We start from the raw sequence: 14693 nt of genomic DNA, 5'->3' as shown, positions 1-14693 counted from the left end.
TTCCAAACTGTGCAGCACGCACGTCAGCGGGCATAATTACCTAAGGTGCCCGAAAAGGCTCACCAAAAGAGGGATTGCATAACGTTTGTTGTAAGCTCCGAAATAATTCGGAGCTATCCTGGATGCGGGAGTGGTCACAGGCAATTGAACGGGCAGCTAGTGTCAATGGATATTAAATTGCCGGACAGCTAGTGTCAAGAATGTCTAGGTCAGCACGAGTCTCATACCTCGTGGAATTATCTAATAAGTGTCCTCATACTCGTAGCAAAGGATACCCTTCTTGATATGCATGACATCTTTGACCTTGGCCTTGAGCTTGACGGTCTCACCAATGAAGATGCCATGGTTGAGGGTAACGTTGCCAGCAGCCTCATTGTTGTAGTCAAAGTTGACAAGAGGACCAGAGATGTCTTTCTCACGTTTCTTGAGATCGCGAATTTGCCATGACCACCAGAAGCGATCAACGTTGGCATGATGGACCCAGAATAAAGGATCAGCAGCTATCAGAGTCAGTACATCAAGATTGGTAGAGTGAGACGGAACTTACGACTCTGCCACTTATCAGTCATGGTACCGTACAACCCACCAACACCCCAATGTCCACCAGAGTGAGTAGTGCTCTGCGTAAGACGATCAAAGTGTCCAAAATCACCCTGCTGCATCCCATCCTCAACAGCAGCAGGACCACTCATATCCCTAAAGCTCAACGGCGCAAAATCTCGTCGAATACAATTAGGGTTATAAGCCGTACCGTTTCCAGGGCCCAAGTTGGACTTGAGCCCTGCAAACGGACCCTTCTTGATACAATCACCTCCAGAGCGATCAGGAACGTCCCAGGGAGGATTCACAGGCAGACCAGGCTCGGGGTTAGAGAAGTTTCCAGGGATCCAAGCTCCGTTGCCACCGAAACCATGCTTGTTGTCAAAAATAGGCGAGTTGACGAACACGGAGGTGTCGTTATCGGGGCCTGCGGCGTCGAGAGTCCAGTCCCAGTAGGGAACGCCACCTTTCCAGCCACAAGTCTGAAGCTCTTGTTCGTAGGAGTACATGAGAAGACGGTGGTAGGGGTAGAACACGCCCTGTTTGGGTTAGAGAGTGCAACGGGAATCGAACGACGTGGGGGACATACTGTGAAATGCACGTCATCGGCGTTGATGATGTGCGTACCCAAGAAGTCATCCCATCGGCTTCGAGCACCGGGGATATCGGCGGTAGAAGACTGAGGAGGTTTCTTCATCAGGCACTTCTGAGCTTTGATGTACTGATCTCTCTCCTTGGTACTAAGAGAGCGCCTGCCATCAATTAGAAAATAATCAATGAGGCAGCATGAGTTACATACCATTCCCTTCTGACAAAAGGCTTCTTGCAGCTCTTGGCCTCAGAAACAGCCACGCCTGCAAGGAGGATAGCAGTCCACAAAGACGTAATAGCAACCATGGTGTAAACACAGAAATGCAGGGAGAGTATCAGAAGATGTAGCTGATCACTCAGAAGTGTTTGAGACGAGTGATCGACAAGAAAAAGGGACAGGAACCTCCCCTTTGTATGTTTTGACTTTTTTGCCTCATTCTACAGGGTTTACGAAACGGGACCTCGTTACCGAAGAGTACCTGCAGCGTGACACTGCAGATGCTGTTACATGCACGTTGGTTGAACGCCCGGGCAAAAGACTCCGTGGGATTCCCTGTCGAGCGATGGATCCGGGGCCTCGGAATGTCAGGGATCACCCCGAGATAAACTTGGTCCCAAGGCCGGCGGATTTCCACGACCCGCGCCGGAGAATCTACAGGCTACCTTCGCTTGAGTTATTCCCTGATGATCCAATTCTTCTTTTTGCTGCTCCACTATACTGTAACGGCCAATGATCATCTACAGGTCAAAAGTGCCTCGAGGTACATATGCATGTTGGTTCTGGGTAAATTGAAAGGGTATTATTAGTCAAATTACACTGCATGACTTGGTGTAAGCTCTCTGTCCTCACTTCCCCTCTCCGTCCACGATCCCGTCGTCAAAGATCCCTGCGTCGTCCGCATTGTCGTAATATCTCGTTCATCCCTTGGCTTACCCACTTCATAAACCTTCCCCTCCAAAGGAATAGCATCGTTACTGTCCCCTGCAGCAAAAGGATCCTCGTCTCCACCATAGATATCCCTTTTCGAGTTCGCCGCCGACTTGTTCACCATTCGTGACTGTCTTGCGCTCTGTCCAACGTCGTGATACCGGTTTCCGTAGCCTGAGCGACCGGCTGATGTTCCTGATAGCGTCCAGCCCATCCTGTGCAGGGCACTTTGAACGAGGGGTTTTAGGAAGGGGGCGGAGGATGCGATCATGATGAGGATTTGCTCGAGGGCTGTCCAGGTGGCGATGGAGTTTGTGAGCGCCCATGCATCCTTCGCCATGCCGAATTCTTTGACAAGGGTTGCTTTGACGATGGAAGCGACGCTTGCAAACATGCCCAGACCCATGAGTGCGCCAACAAGGATCTTCTCCTTCAGCGGTCTCTTGAGTTTCCAGAGGAAGAGCGTCGGTGCCAAAGATAACATAATGTCTGTTGCGATATTGATGCCGGACCCAATGTTGGACATGATGTGAATGCCAGTTTGGGGGAGACAGCTCGCTCCTTGTACCGTTTCTAATACTGATGTATCCCATGATGCTTCCAGAGGGCGGCACTGAAGAAGGATGAAGAAGGTGTTTGCAACACCGTACGCTATCAAGATACCCATTATGAAGAAGCAAAAGATGCGCCACCATAGAACAGTAGGCTGTATTCGATGCATCATCATCGCGATGCTGATTTTGATGAACATCATGGCAATACCCCAGATAGGAATAGCAAGGAATGCGTATTTTCGTGACCGGGTCACTTGAGTTTCAGTGATGAGTCGTGGTGATGTATACATCTGCGGTATGAGGAATCCGAAGTCGACGATAGCTGCGCACTGATCAAATAGCCGTCAGTCATGAGTCACCCGAAAGTATACATACTATTAACTTACCACTCCGATCGTCATACTGTAGTCCTCCCAGCTCACTCTCCATGCCGGTCGAACTCTCAGCCATATCCTCGCTACAAACATAACCAAGGCAATAGCAAGAAGCGGCGATGTTATCCCGAGATGCACAACAGCGAGGTTGGCAGCTCGCTCGGAGATGGGGAAGAAGGGACTCCCATCACTGGGAGGTTTTGGACTTGACATACGTGAATATCACAGCAAACAAAACTTAGATTCATCAATTAAGAAAACAAACAATAATTAAGTGGTGAAGGAATAGCTGTAGATATTTGTATGCACCTCAGTACCAGGGTCAACACTTGAGACAAGTCACAGCATCAAGTTTCCTTCACATGCACGTCTGGCACTCTACAGCGCAGCTCTAACTTGCCTGGCCTACAGAATGCTTCCATTTCATTTCACATCCTGTGACAGTGTCACTACCACTTGCTGCTTCTCTTCATCACGCCAAGCCAGCCATGGATCGACGCGGGATTTCATGTGACGGCCTCTTTCCAAACAGTAAATGCTCCGATGGCACAGAAGAGGCTTGCAGTAGGTAGTTACAGCCACTGAGGCACAGCTGCAGATACTTCCCGAGACAAAGGCCAGGGGTGCCCGGCATCGTCACGCAAGCGAAGCAATACCAGACCCTTGCCTCAGGGAGCAAGAAAACGCTGAACCCTAATATAAGGCGTTAAAATAAACTAAGTAAAAGGTATCCTAAACTGAGTAAAGATATACTAAATTTAGGCTCGTTTACCTAAATCTTTTCATCATTTAGGATCAAGGTCCCGAGTTTTCTTTCCTCACCTAGCCTTTGACTGAGTAGACACACTAAAGAGCCCGCACAGAACTGTATTTCATTCTAGGATTTGTAGCCGGTCACCGGTGAATCCTCCGTGATGTGATCTACGGAGCATCCAATCGGCCAGTGATAATCCATGTTTCTGTTCCTGCAGCTTGGGTGATGCCTGCACAGCGTTTCAGCCAAGATTCCTTTAGGAAAGGATTTCCTTTCACACTGCGGGAGAAGTGCTGGAAGAGAGGAGCGAAGTCCTGGTCGGTAAGATAGGAGAGTTCAGTTGTGGCTACTAATGCTTGAAAGCTTAATATCTTGGTAAATAAGTTAATAGTTCGGGAACACGAGCCGTGCAGCCGTGGTCCCAAGGGATTTTCTTCGACGACTGGGGTATGGCTTGGCATGAGAGACCTTGAGGGCGAACACGAAAGGAAACGTTTGCAAATGTACAAAACAACACTTCTTTGATTCCTTGGCAATATAATGCATCCTCTTTCACATTGGTCACCAAGTGGACTCAACCTCGCAATTATCAGTTACCTCACAAGTTCAGACGACTCGCTTACACTCCAGCGGTTTCGACATCTCGGCTCCGCAATGTAACGGTGATACTTGAGCCCCGGTCAAGTGTATTTCCATGATCTGATAAACACAACAATGCCCCATAAACTCAAATATAATTGAGTAACCATTGCAACACCTCGGTGCTATCCCCACTTCGAGCAGGTATCCTTGAATGAAACAGAGCTGTTTCATTGCTGCAAACGCCGCAGAATTGCATACATGAGTTTTCATGTCCTGGAAAAAGTAATGAACTTCTGCTCGGACCGAGATTAAGTTCATGTTCGGCAGACATTGCGGATTGATAGGCTTGGCCAGTTGGCAAGGTTATTTGAGCCGCAGTGGCGATTATATATCTAGTCGATGTCTCGTAAGCATGGGTCGCATTGCAAATCAACTTGCTTCAAAAGATCGTGATTCGTTAGGCAATGGACTGCAATGACTACGACTACAACATCAAAGACACAAGGCGAGTAGGTGACAGAATCAGGGTTGGTCAATGTCATCAAATTCTTAATTATGCCTTCTCAAAAAAGCTGATCTGGTAGCTCATATCCAAGCCAGAAGAATACAAAAAAGACAACGCTTCATTAACAGAAATACCGGTAAGCCCTCTTCCACAAAGGCCAGGTAACGCGCGCCTCCCTCTCCTGATCACTCATCAGATGAACACGATAATAACGTCGTCCAGTCTGGATATCAATATCATCCAAAGCCACAAAGTTTGTTCTGTACCAAAGTTTGTGTCCAAGGTACATGATCAGAACAATGGGCACAGCCATGAGGTTAAGGAAAATGTTCTGCACAATGTCATTTGTGGTCTCGTTATTCTTGTGGTCAACAGGATCGACGGCTATCCAGACTTGACTCAACAGGACAAGAACATATCCAGCTAGAGCGAACCAGGAGCCGTATGTGCCGGGTCGTGAGCGGAATGGTAGTTGCTCGAGGGTATGTGCGTGATGTGCCCATGCGTTGCGGAAGCGGATGTGAGTAAGACAGATGCTGCCCCATGTGAAGAGGGTCGCAAGAGAGCTGATGGACAACAACCAGTTGAATACAACATCGTGAGCCTTCAGATCAGCGATGAAAGCCAAAAGGCCAATACAGCAGGAAAAGATGATAGCAGCCAAAGGTCGACCCTGCTTATCAACATAGGAGAAAATAGCCGGTGCCATAGACTGGTCAGCAAGAGCAGCGAGAGTTCGCGAAGAACCAAAAACCGACGAATTTCCAACGCTGATAACAGCGATGAGAATAACAGCGTTCATAACACTGGGCAGCACAGTGGTTCCAGCAGTTTCGATAGCGATAACAAAAGGTGAGGCAGCAGAGTTAGAAGAGCTAGCGTCCAAGATCCTCGGGTCGTCGTGAGGAACAAGAAGGCTGACGAGCATCAGGGCTACAATGTAGAAGAGGGTGATGCGCCAAAAGACCTGCTTGATGGCGCTGGGGAGGGATTTGCGAGGATTGGCTGTTTCAGCTGCTGCGAGGCCGATGAGTTCGGTGCCGGTGAAGGAGAAGCATGATGTCACGAGGACGGAACAGAAGCCCTTGAAGCCGTTGTTGAATAAGCCGGGGTCGATCCAGTAGCGGCCTCCGATGTAGCCTGAGGTAGGTTCGCCTCCTATGTTGATGACAATTCCAAGGAGGCTGAATTTGTTAGTCGCTGGGCTTTTGAGATTCTGAGTGAGTAGTGAGGATGGCTTACATGAAAGCTACGATTGCAGTGACCTTGATGATGGAGAAGACGAATTCAGCTTCACCGTACGCTTTCACACCAAACAGGTTGATGATGAAAATGGCAGCTAAGAAAATAGCAACAAAAACGGATTTGGAGATATCTTCGTTCCAGTAAGTGATTGTGAACGCGCCAGCAATGATCTCAAGAGGAAGAGTGAAGAGCCATTGAAGACAGTAACTACGCACGTTAGCAATGCTCTCATCTCATGAATGAGTGAGCTAGACTTACTTCCATCCCATAGAGAAACCCCAGGAAGGATCTAGAAAGCGAGTCGAGAAGGCAGAGAATGAACCGGCGATGGGGAAGATGACACAGAGCTCGGCGAGCGATTGCATGGTGCAGTATTGCAGCGCGCCGATGACGATGTATGAGAGGAGAACACTTCCTGGACCACCTTGGTGAAGAGCACTGCCAGAAGTGATGAACAAACCGGTACCTATCACATGTTAGCACACTCTCATGATGACCACTAACTCTCACGTACCAATAGCACCACCAAACGCAATCATCTGCAAATGTCTACCCTTCAATTCCCTCGCCAGTGCCGACGTAGCAGTCTTTGCATTAGCCGCACGAATATCAAAATATCGATCCCCCGGCACATTAGGGTTCGGCTCAGAATGATACCCGCCCTTATCCCAGCCCTTCTTCAACTTTCGCCTGTCCGCTCTTCTGAAGCCATCGAGCCAGTCGTTCTGCTCCTTGTCGTCTTCCTGCTTGGGCGCTGAGATGGCCCACGTCGTTGTGCTGTCATCTTTGTGCGAGGCATTGCTCATGTTTCTCATCTCGATGATCTCGACATCGCGGGTGAGCGCCACTTCGACTTTGATGTCGGTGGTCTTGTTGGGTTTGTCATGTGACATTTTGATGGGGGTTATTATGTTATGAAAACGAGAGAGAGAGATCGTGGATTGAAAAAAAGGCGCCAAGCCTTAATTGTCTTGGTGGAGTCAAGCCAGATCAGATCAGATCAGATGCAGGTTATAATTATGTAAAAAGACAAAACGTGGGAATGGATTATGGTCTGGTCCGTGAGCCGCATGTCATCGCAAAAGTACTGTACGTGCGGGTAAAAGAAAAAACGAGGGAGGAAAAAAAGCAAGTGATCGACACGATTTGACGGGGAAGGCCACTAGATAAAAAAAGCAGATGCAGATGCAAGAAAAAAAGCACGGGCGAAGGAATGAAAAGGCACGGGAGGCGAAAGGGGAACTTCGGTCACTTCGGGTGCATTGAGGAGACGGGATCCTCTTTCTGGGCAGTGACCCGATGAAACTGTGGTGGCCAGCCCCCCTGAACAACTAATCTGCTTTGAGAGAATTGGACATTCGACGAGCGCAAGTGGCGTGCCTCCAGGCCAAGACTTTGACGTGCCGGGATTGGTGGCACTCGAGTCCAGCATTCGAGAGGCGTTTTTATCGCTTCAAGCTCCATGAGAGGCCAGAGAAGGAAGGTGATTCATGCCACCGCGTGGCAGAGGAGGGGGGGAGGGGGGAGAGTAGGGTCAGGGGTTGGTGAGAGTCTAGGCCCTGACGAGTGAGGGACCGCGATTTGAATGCTCCGTGACAGGCCGTGATGAAATAAAACGGGCGGATAAAAAGAAGACGGGGTCGCTGAGCCAGTCAGTCATTCTCTGTACGTGATAGGTTTGTCACCCAGTAACATTTCGCAAATCAGCCTTATCACTCTTCACCCAAGATCTTGTCTCTCCACTCTGAGACCATCAAGCACTAACCTGTCCAACCTGCACTATTGAATAGCGCTCCGAGGTCGGCAATTAACTTTGGCGCCATCACCACACGGTCCAAGGCCAAGAACAGAAATGTCGCCTAGATCCCTTTTCTGGAATGACGCCGCCCAGAAGCCAAGAAATCTATTTACGTTGGTCTTTTACATACCCAAATCCGGATACTGACTTGGTTGATTAATTTAATCTACCCAAAACCACGTGGTTGTGGATGGCAATTAAACTGCTTAGCACGCCGCACGCGCACACGACTCCTTCGTCCAATTTGATCAAGCCAGCAGCTGCTGAAGACATGGTAACGTCGCAGACACCAGCTACTAATTGGAGCTTGCTGGCGTGCTTCTTACTGGTCTTATGTCAGATGCGGCACAGAAATCTCAATTTACACGTGAAGATTCAATAAATACTCACAAGATCAATTGCTTTTCTGGGCCTTGATGGGGGAGGTTCAATTGGCACAGGGAGTATATCTGCGCGATGATCCCGCGGACGCCAGCGGCAAACCATATCCGAAACGCCCTGATCTCCAACCGTCTTGCACCTTTCCAGGGGATAAAGCCGATGCTATTGGCGATAGTCGCGTTATCAAACGTCAGGTATACCGCTATCAACAGCTGTCGAATGACGGTGACTTATGCTAGAAAACAGTCCTGGTGCTTCTTCCGCATTAGTGAATCCGCGGCGCAATTGAACTGCTGGATGAATCTGCCGGTCCAGAGAATCTTTGCCGTTAGTGCTAGTTGTTTCATCAAGAGCTGCCACCGCTGGCCTGAAGCTACGGGCGCGTGGTTTCGGCCGAGAAGCCAGGCTGTTGTGCGGGAGGAAAAGATGAGGAGTTTGAGGAGGATGTCGCGCTCGGTGGTTGTGAAGCGCATGTGGCTCAAGTTTGAGGCGATTTTTGTTACATTTTTGATCATTTTGCACGCTGCGGAATGAGGGTGAAACTGTAAGGTGAGGCAGAGGCGGTGAAGTTGCTGGGGTTGCGATACGCCAGCAGGGTCGAGGAGCACGCCACCTCTTTGGGATGCGGAGAGCGTATTCTAGCGAGTCAACTTGATGATGTTCTCGAACATGAAAAACGATGCCGAGGCTTGATGATAAGAGGATCTGGGAATAAGCTCATTGAAGATTGACGATAGTGGGTCATGGCCGAAGCTGGGGGCATCCGTGTTTTGTGCAGCGGCATCAGCCCAAGAATATGACGAGTAACCACCAATTGACGGGGCAGTTTTACAAACATCAAACCCGTGCATGTATCTCGATATGACGAAACTCATTGCATAATGCTAATTTGAGCGTTGTGGTGTGTAAAGAGACTTCTGTCCCTCAACTCTAGGGTATTTTTCGCTCTAAGCTCCAACGGCTGTCTTGACCATACCTTCAATAACCGCCAAACCACCATAGGCTTACTAGATATGGCAAAGAACAAGCGAATAACATGACTGCCCTTCTCTCTCAATGTATGGTTATCGTCTGGGGTGTATCTGTTCATCTACCCTGACGATAACAGAAACTATGGAACACTCATGCTCAACAGCAAAGTAGACACCGGATCATACACCCAAAGCAGCACACCACATCCGCAGATAGGAAAACACATTCTATTTCCATCAGTCACATATCACATAACATCGCGACATCTATAGTCAAAACACCACGAAATCATTGCTCTATCAAGTCTTCCCCGTATCTTCATGATAGCGATCTCGGACTTCGGCGGCTTCAGACGCATCGAGACCACTGTATCCGGGCTCCACCACTCGCACGAGCCTCGGCTCGACTCGCCAACCCGATAGCTTGGGTGGCAGCGCGGAATTAACAGCGCCAAAATTTCCACGATCATGGTGAGGCATGGTTCGAGACATTGGCGGTCTTATTCCCGTATCTTGAGGCAGTGGCTGAAACCTGCCAAGGCGAGAGCTGAAGCCTGAGGCATGGAAAAACAAAGTAAGGCTCGGCTTGCATTTAAGCTTAGAGCGATCGGCAAGGCAGACAGACACGTGAGGAGGAAGAATCGTAAGTTTTATCAAAGGTGATTATTTATTGTGTTCCATTATTAGACGCGTCGGGAAATAAAGGAAGTGATCGCGTCTTACATGCATTGAAGATCCTCGCGCTGATTGGTCCGCTCGGTTTTTGATACAGTCATTGTGGATGATCGCTGATCCTACCTTGGGGCTGTTGATGGGGGCCATTCAAGAAGAATAACAGTCAAAACGACTGTTTGGTAGCAGTAGATAGTGCATTCTTATATAGACACTTCAAGAATATACCTGAACGTGATGTAATGAATATGGTGCAAAGGCATGACAAGTCCGAGTCCGACGCAGACGGATGACATGCAAACATCACAGCCCACTTGGCACATCAAAACTCCATTGATCAACAGAAATGCCACCAACCGTTTCAAAACTTACCCAATCATTAGTCTACTCCCATCCCTAACGAGATTAAACCCACAGTAAGCCGCCAAGATGCCGTCCTCATTGGCAAGTCTACCAGCTCAGCCCTACCCATCGACCGAGTTCCCTCTCATCCTCCCTTTCTTTCTCCCCTCAACTTTAATTCTAGCCTGTATTTTCTTGCCCGTGTATTTATTTACATATATTTTTGACTCCACTTACCTACGATGCCTACCCTCGAGCCTGCGACTGATCTTGACTCTAACGTCTGGTATCAGCTCTCCGAGTTGGCTGTCGATGATAACGATGGCGACTTCAAGTCCATGCTTCAACCTACCGCTCCGGGAGGTGACTTGAGAGTCGGGACTCCTAACGGGAATTCATACTGGCAGTTTGTATGTTGACCACCTTCACGAATCAAATCAAGATATACTAACGTCGTGTAGCAAAAGATAGGTGACAAGCCTGGCCGATACCAACTTCGCTGCTCAGACACGACCGTTAAGAAACAACTATCCGTATGCTACCGACCGCAGGTCATCGACGCGAAACTCCGCACAAGGCCGTGCCTGATGCCCATTGAAGACAGCGAAATGCAGCAATGGGATATTTCACGATGGGACTCTGATACATATCGGTTGACGAACGTTGAGAACGGGACGAAATGGAACTTGGACTGCATACCTAATGGGCCTGTTATCTTGAGCTCTGATCTTGAGGGGGCGCAACCGCGGCAGCATTGGTTGATGAGTAGTGTCGGACTGGTGAACAATGAGATGTACTCTACGGTATACACAGCGGTAAGTCAACAAACTGTACTCGTACGCGACCGTCGCTGATTGAAGACATAGCCGCCTGAGTCAACAGGTGAAAGCACCGCTACAGCTGGTACAACAGGCTCCGATTCAACAGCCGCCACCGCAACTGCAGACTCAAACAGCGACACGAGCAGTAACAGCAATGATAGTGGCAATGGCAGCAGCGATCTCTCAACCGGCGCAGTCGCTGGCATATCCGTCGGTGTGACCCTAGGCGTGGTCGCACTCGCCCTCGCAGCATTCTTCTTCTGGCGCCGCAACAAGCGCAAGTATCAAGTCGCCGGCACGGACTCACCAGACTCTCCCGGAAAGCTTGGCAGTTCTCCCATGGCTGTGTCGCCTAACCCCGCGTACAGCTCTGTTTACTCAGCTGAGAAGAACAATGCGACGCCGGCAGCCGAGATGATGCATGAGCAGAGACCTATTGAGCTGTCGACTGGCCAGCACCAAAGACATGAGCTCGCATAGGGGATGATTGGAGTTACGTTTACCTGTACATATAGTAACCATGTATTCCAGCGAGGCGCATGATACCAAGACTGTATAATACATAATTAATCACTGGCTACGAGGGCTAAAAGCCCTCAGAGAAAAATTGAATGCAAGAAATAAAAATAAAATTGATCTTGTGATGATGATGTGTGGAAAGTGCAAAAGAAAGGTCTCGGAGGGAGTCGAACCCTCGCTGGCGGAATCAGAATCCGCAGTCATAACCGTTAGACCACGAAACCATTAAAGGTATGACCTTGACTACTGAGAGCACAGAACTCAATCGGCATCTAAGTTTGCTACCCTACACGCGCCCGCCTCTGGCTCCACAAAGCTGAGCGGATGTTTTTGTTGCCTGGATTTATTCAACAGTCGTTTAGATTTCGACATGCTCGTCATGAGACATCAGGCCATTGCAGTATTTGAAAGCTGATAGCAACAGTGTGTCAGGATTCGCAATATCATTATGCTGATGGTAAGCATTTTAAGCCAAAAGCATCGCCCTTGGAAATAATATTTCTTAATAACAGTGCTTATATGTTTAGTATTGATGTTGAATGGGTCGAGTCATTGAATCTGATAAAAGCATTGTAGACATATCGAATTTTAAAGAGTTACGCAAGTCTTCTAATAGATGCTAGAATCTGATGCCGCTTTGGATGCCCTAAGAGCCTATATAAAGTGTCTAATAAAGACTACTAGAGGTTCTGTTATCTCGAAAACTACTTTAAGAGTATACTTTATTTAGCAGGAAGCATTAAGATAAAGGACATGATTTCATAAGATTGAGGCTTACTAAATGTTACTAGAACCTGAAATTCCATTTAAGCAGATCGATCAGCGTGACATTCTTTCATTGGATGTTTTGTATAAATAACTTCCTGATAGTCATACAAGCCTGTTAGATGACCAGTCATTGCTTTCAATGCTTCTTTTCCACCAGAAAGCTTTGTTGCTTCTGTGAGATTAGGGTCACATATGGCGTATAGTATCTCAGTCAGCTTTACCAGACGCAGAGGCAGGAGTGAACTGCACAAGAGCGTTATTGTACATTAAGCATCAGAGCAATAAAAGATTTGATATATAATCAATTTCATAAAAGCCACCAGGAACATCCATAAATGGGAATCCGTATTGGTGCCCTTTCAATATCCGAAAGCTCTTGTTATCTGCCTAAGCTAGCTGACGAACACAAACCATTGTTGTCTCCCAATCTCGCTCTCCATCATTTTAACATCTTTCCTTAGATGTAAGTCTTGAGAAGAGAGTTGTAGTACGTGTAAGCAGTACCACTGGGAGGCTCAAAGCTGTACATGTAGTCACCCCACCAAGGACCAGCAGCCCACCAGGTAACACCCTTCCAAACATCAGAGTTCTCCTTGAGATAGTCCAGCATGTTCTTGACAGCAGTCTTGCAGGTGTCGTTAGGACCGCCGGCGAATTCACCGATCATGCCGATCTTCTTGTTCTTCCTCAACCACTCGGTAGCAGCCTTGAGGCGCTCGACTCCAATGGTGGTGGAGACACAGTTGGGTGAAGTGCCGGAGCTGTCAGAGTCGAGGTACTGATGCATTTCGTAGACGATCTTGTCAAGAGGGTCGGTAAGAGCCTGGTAACATTAGCAACGAGAGTCTTTGGGGAAAGAGGGGAATGCATACCTTCATGTTGTCGTTGACATCGGGCCAGGACCAAGCACCAGACCATTGGTTACCCTCAACAAAGATAGTCTGAGTAGCGCCAGCATCACGAATACCATTGATAGCAGCCTGGTTCAAGTTCAGAACAAGAGTCTGATCCATGGTGTTGTACTCATTGTTAGTGTCAAAGATGATCTTGCTGTTGCTCTTGAACTGGGTGGCAAAGTTCTTCCACCAGGTCTGGAAGTCAGAGGTCGAAGTGATGATCTTGTCAAAGTAGCGGCCGTAGTTGTGAGGGTCGAGAATCACGTTGGCGCCCTTGCCGGTGATGTGCTCCACGATCGAGGTGAGGTTCTGCATGTAGGCGGTATCAAAGGGTCCGGTCATGGAGCTGGGGTTTGTGCGTTCCATGCGGAGTTGAACGCGGAAGGTGTTGTAGCCCTGAGAGATGAGGGTCTACACCACGTCAGCTTTGTTCTCGCCATTACAGTGTTTGACTTACATCAACGGCAGCGGGATCAGGGAAGGTGAAGTGCTTTCCCCAAGTTCCAGGCAAACTGCCCTCGCCAAACTCAGCACCCGCCTCGTTAGTACCAACCCAGAGAAACTTTCCATTTCCAGGTGTACCAGTAGGCGTGCTGCCACCACCGGTAGTGGTCTTGAGGGTAGTGGTAGGCTCCTCAGCAGTGCCGGGGATACACTGGCTGTACCACTCATTGACGACGGTGCACTTGTAGCCGGAGACGCAGGTCTTTGAGCCAGTCCAGTTGTTTCCACCGCATTGGGCCCAGGCGGCGTTTTGGGCGACCGAAAGGCCGGTGAAGAGGCTGAGAGCGAAGAGGGACTTCATGATGCTGGTTGATCCGGATACACTTGTCAACTGAGGAGTTTGATGAGTTGAGGGATTCGTGAATCTTTTATAAGTGATTTACTAGGGGTAGGAAATGGGATCTTAGCCAGATCGGGAGTATATCTTTCGACGACGTCGGAATTAGTTGCTCGACATCCGTTGAACCATAACTGGCGTCACTAAGATGAGCAAACTGTCAATCATCCCGAAAAAAGCCAACTACCGGCCCGCGACCCGTAACATTCTACGGAGCTTTCATCCGCCAAGCCTTGGGCAGTCCATTCAACAATCATCTTGAGTATCCGGAAGGTTTCTCCATCCGGGAATCGTCACTCAACCGATCCGTAACTGACCACGGAAGACGTGACTCCGCGTTATGAACATCACGGGCACATGATCAATTTTAAAAGTGCACCTATGTGGTATTTACCGACCTGGTAATGTAAAGAGACATGAACCGTGTTTCTGGGGTCGGATCGTGGCATTGTGTGGGGATCGGAGGACCAACCTCCGAGGCTGTTTTGAGATTGGAGCGATGGTCGGGTCTTCGGAGACAAGGCCCACGGATCCGTCATTGAAGGATTAATTTTAATAACACATTTCCAAAAGGTTAATTGAAGAGATGCCGTTGCAGACGATATTCATTG

The 14693-nt window shown here is 48.6% G+C and overlaps 6 protein-coding genes and 1 non-coding gene across 8 annotated transcripts; 2 read left to right on the top strand and 5 right to left on the bottom strand.

Annotated features, from left to right (window-relative positions):
• Positions 1 to 240: 240 nt before the first annotated feature.
• FVEG_12936 (hypothetical protein) lies at positions 241 to 1437 on the bottom strand (the record flags this gene model as incomplete). The annotated part of the gene is made up of 4 exons (XM_018902318.1): positions 241 to 500; positions 548 to 1079; positions 1130 to 1292; positions 1340 to 1437. The coding sequence occupies 4 exons, from the start codon at positions 1435 to 1437 to the stop codon at positions 241 to 243; spliced, it is 1053 nt and encodes a 350-aa protein (XP_018761017.1).
• Positions 1438 to 1943: 506 nt separating this feature from the next.
• FVEG_17404 (hypothetical protein) lies at positions 1944 to 3200 on the bottom strand (the record flags this gene model as incomplete). Its single annotated transcript, XM_018906647.1, has 2 exons — positions 1944 to 2942; positions 3000 to 3200. 2 exons carry the CDS (start codon positions 3198 to 3200, stop codon positions 1944 to 1946), a joined length of 1200 nt encoding a protein of 399 aa, XP_018761016.1.
• A 1638-nt stretch (positions 3201 to 4838) lies between these two features.
• On the bottom strand, positions 4839 to 7429 carry FVEG_12933 (hypothetical protein). The gene is made up of 4 exons (XM_018902317.1): positions 6588 to 7429; positions 6332 to 6539; positions 6071 to 6280; positions 4839 to 6012 (listed from the first exon to the last, which is right to left on the bottom strand). Exons 1-4 carry the CDS (start codon positions 6964 to 6966, stop codon positions 4950 to 4952), a joined length of 1860 nt encoding a protein of 619 aa, XP_018761015.1. The 5' UTR covers positions 6967 to 7429; the 3' UTR covers positions 4839 to 4949.
• Positions 7430 to 8081: 652 nt separating this feature from the next.
• FVEG_12932 (hypothetical protein) lies at positions 8082 to 9115 on the top strand. 2 transcript variants are annotated; one of them, XM_018902316.1, is made up of 2 exons: positions 8082 to 8441; positions 8499 to 9115. In XM_018902316.1, the coding sequence occupies exons 1-2, from the start codon at positions 8328 to 8330 to the stop codon at positions 8784 to 8786; spliced, it is 402 nt and encodes a 133-aa protein (XP_018761014.1). In that variant the 5' UTR covers positions 8082 to 8327; the 3' UTR covers positions 8787 to 9115. The 2 variants fall into 2 exon arrangements, with proteins under 2 accessions (XP_018761014.1, XP_018761013.1); XM_018902315.1 differs by having other exon boundaries at positions 8219 to 8446.
• A 1364-nt stretch (positions 9116 to 10479) lies between these two features.
• FVEG_12931 (hypothetical protein) lies at positions 10480 to 11538 on the top strand (the record flags this gene model as incomplete). The annotated part of the gene is made up of 3 exons (XM_018902314.1): positions 10480 to 10647; positions 10699 to 11052; positions 11104 to 11538. 3 exons carry the CDS (start codon positions 10480 to 10482, stop codon positions 11536 to 11538), a joined length of 957 nt encoding a protein of 318 aa, XP_018761012.1.
• A 191-nt stretch (positions 11539 to 11729) lies between these two features.
• Positions 11730 to 11801, bottom strand: FVEG_17403. The gene has a single exon. It is a non-coding gene; the product is annotated as a tRNA-Gln (tRNA).
• A 1001-nt stretch (positions 11802 to 12802) lies between these two features.
• Positions 12803 to 14046, bottom strand: FVEG_12930 (endoglucanase; the record flags this gene model as incomplete). The annotated part of the gene is made up of 3 exons (XM_018902313.1): positions 12803 to 13168; positions 13218 to 13652; positions 13699 to 14046. The coding sequence occupies 3 exons, from the start codon at positions 14044 to 14046 to the stop codon at positions 12803 to 12805; spliced, it is 1149 nt and encodes a 382-aa protein (XP_018761011.1).
• Positions 14047 to 14693: the final 647 nt, after the last annotated feature.

This window comes from Fusarium verticillioides, chromosome 11, assembly GCF_000149555.1.
Source record: "Fusarium verticillioides 7600 chromosome 11, whole genome shotgun sequence".
Lineage (NCBI taxonomy): Eukaryota > Fungi > Ascomycota > Sordariomycetes > Hypocreales > Nectriaceae > Fusarium > Fusarium verticillioides.
The sequence above is the reverse complement of the archived record's forward strand: the minus strand, read 5'-3'. Positions and strand labels throughout refer to the sequence as shown.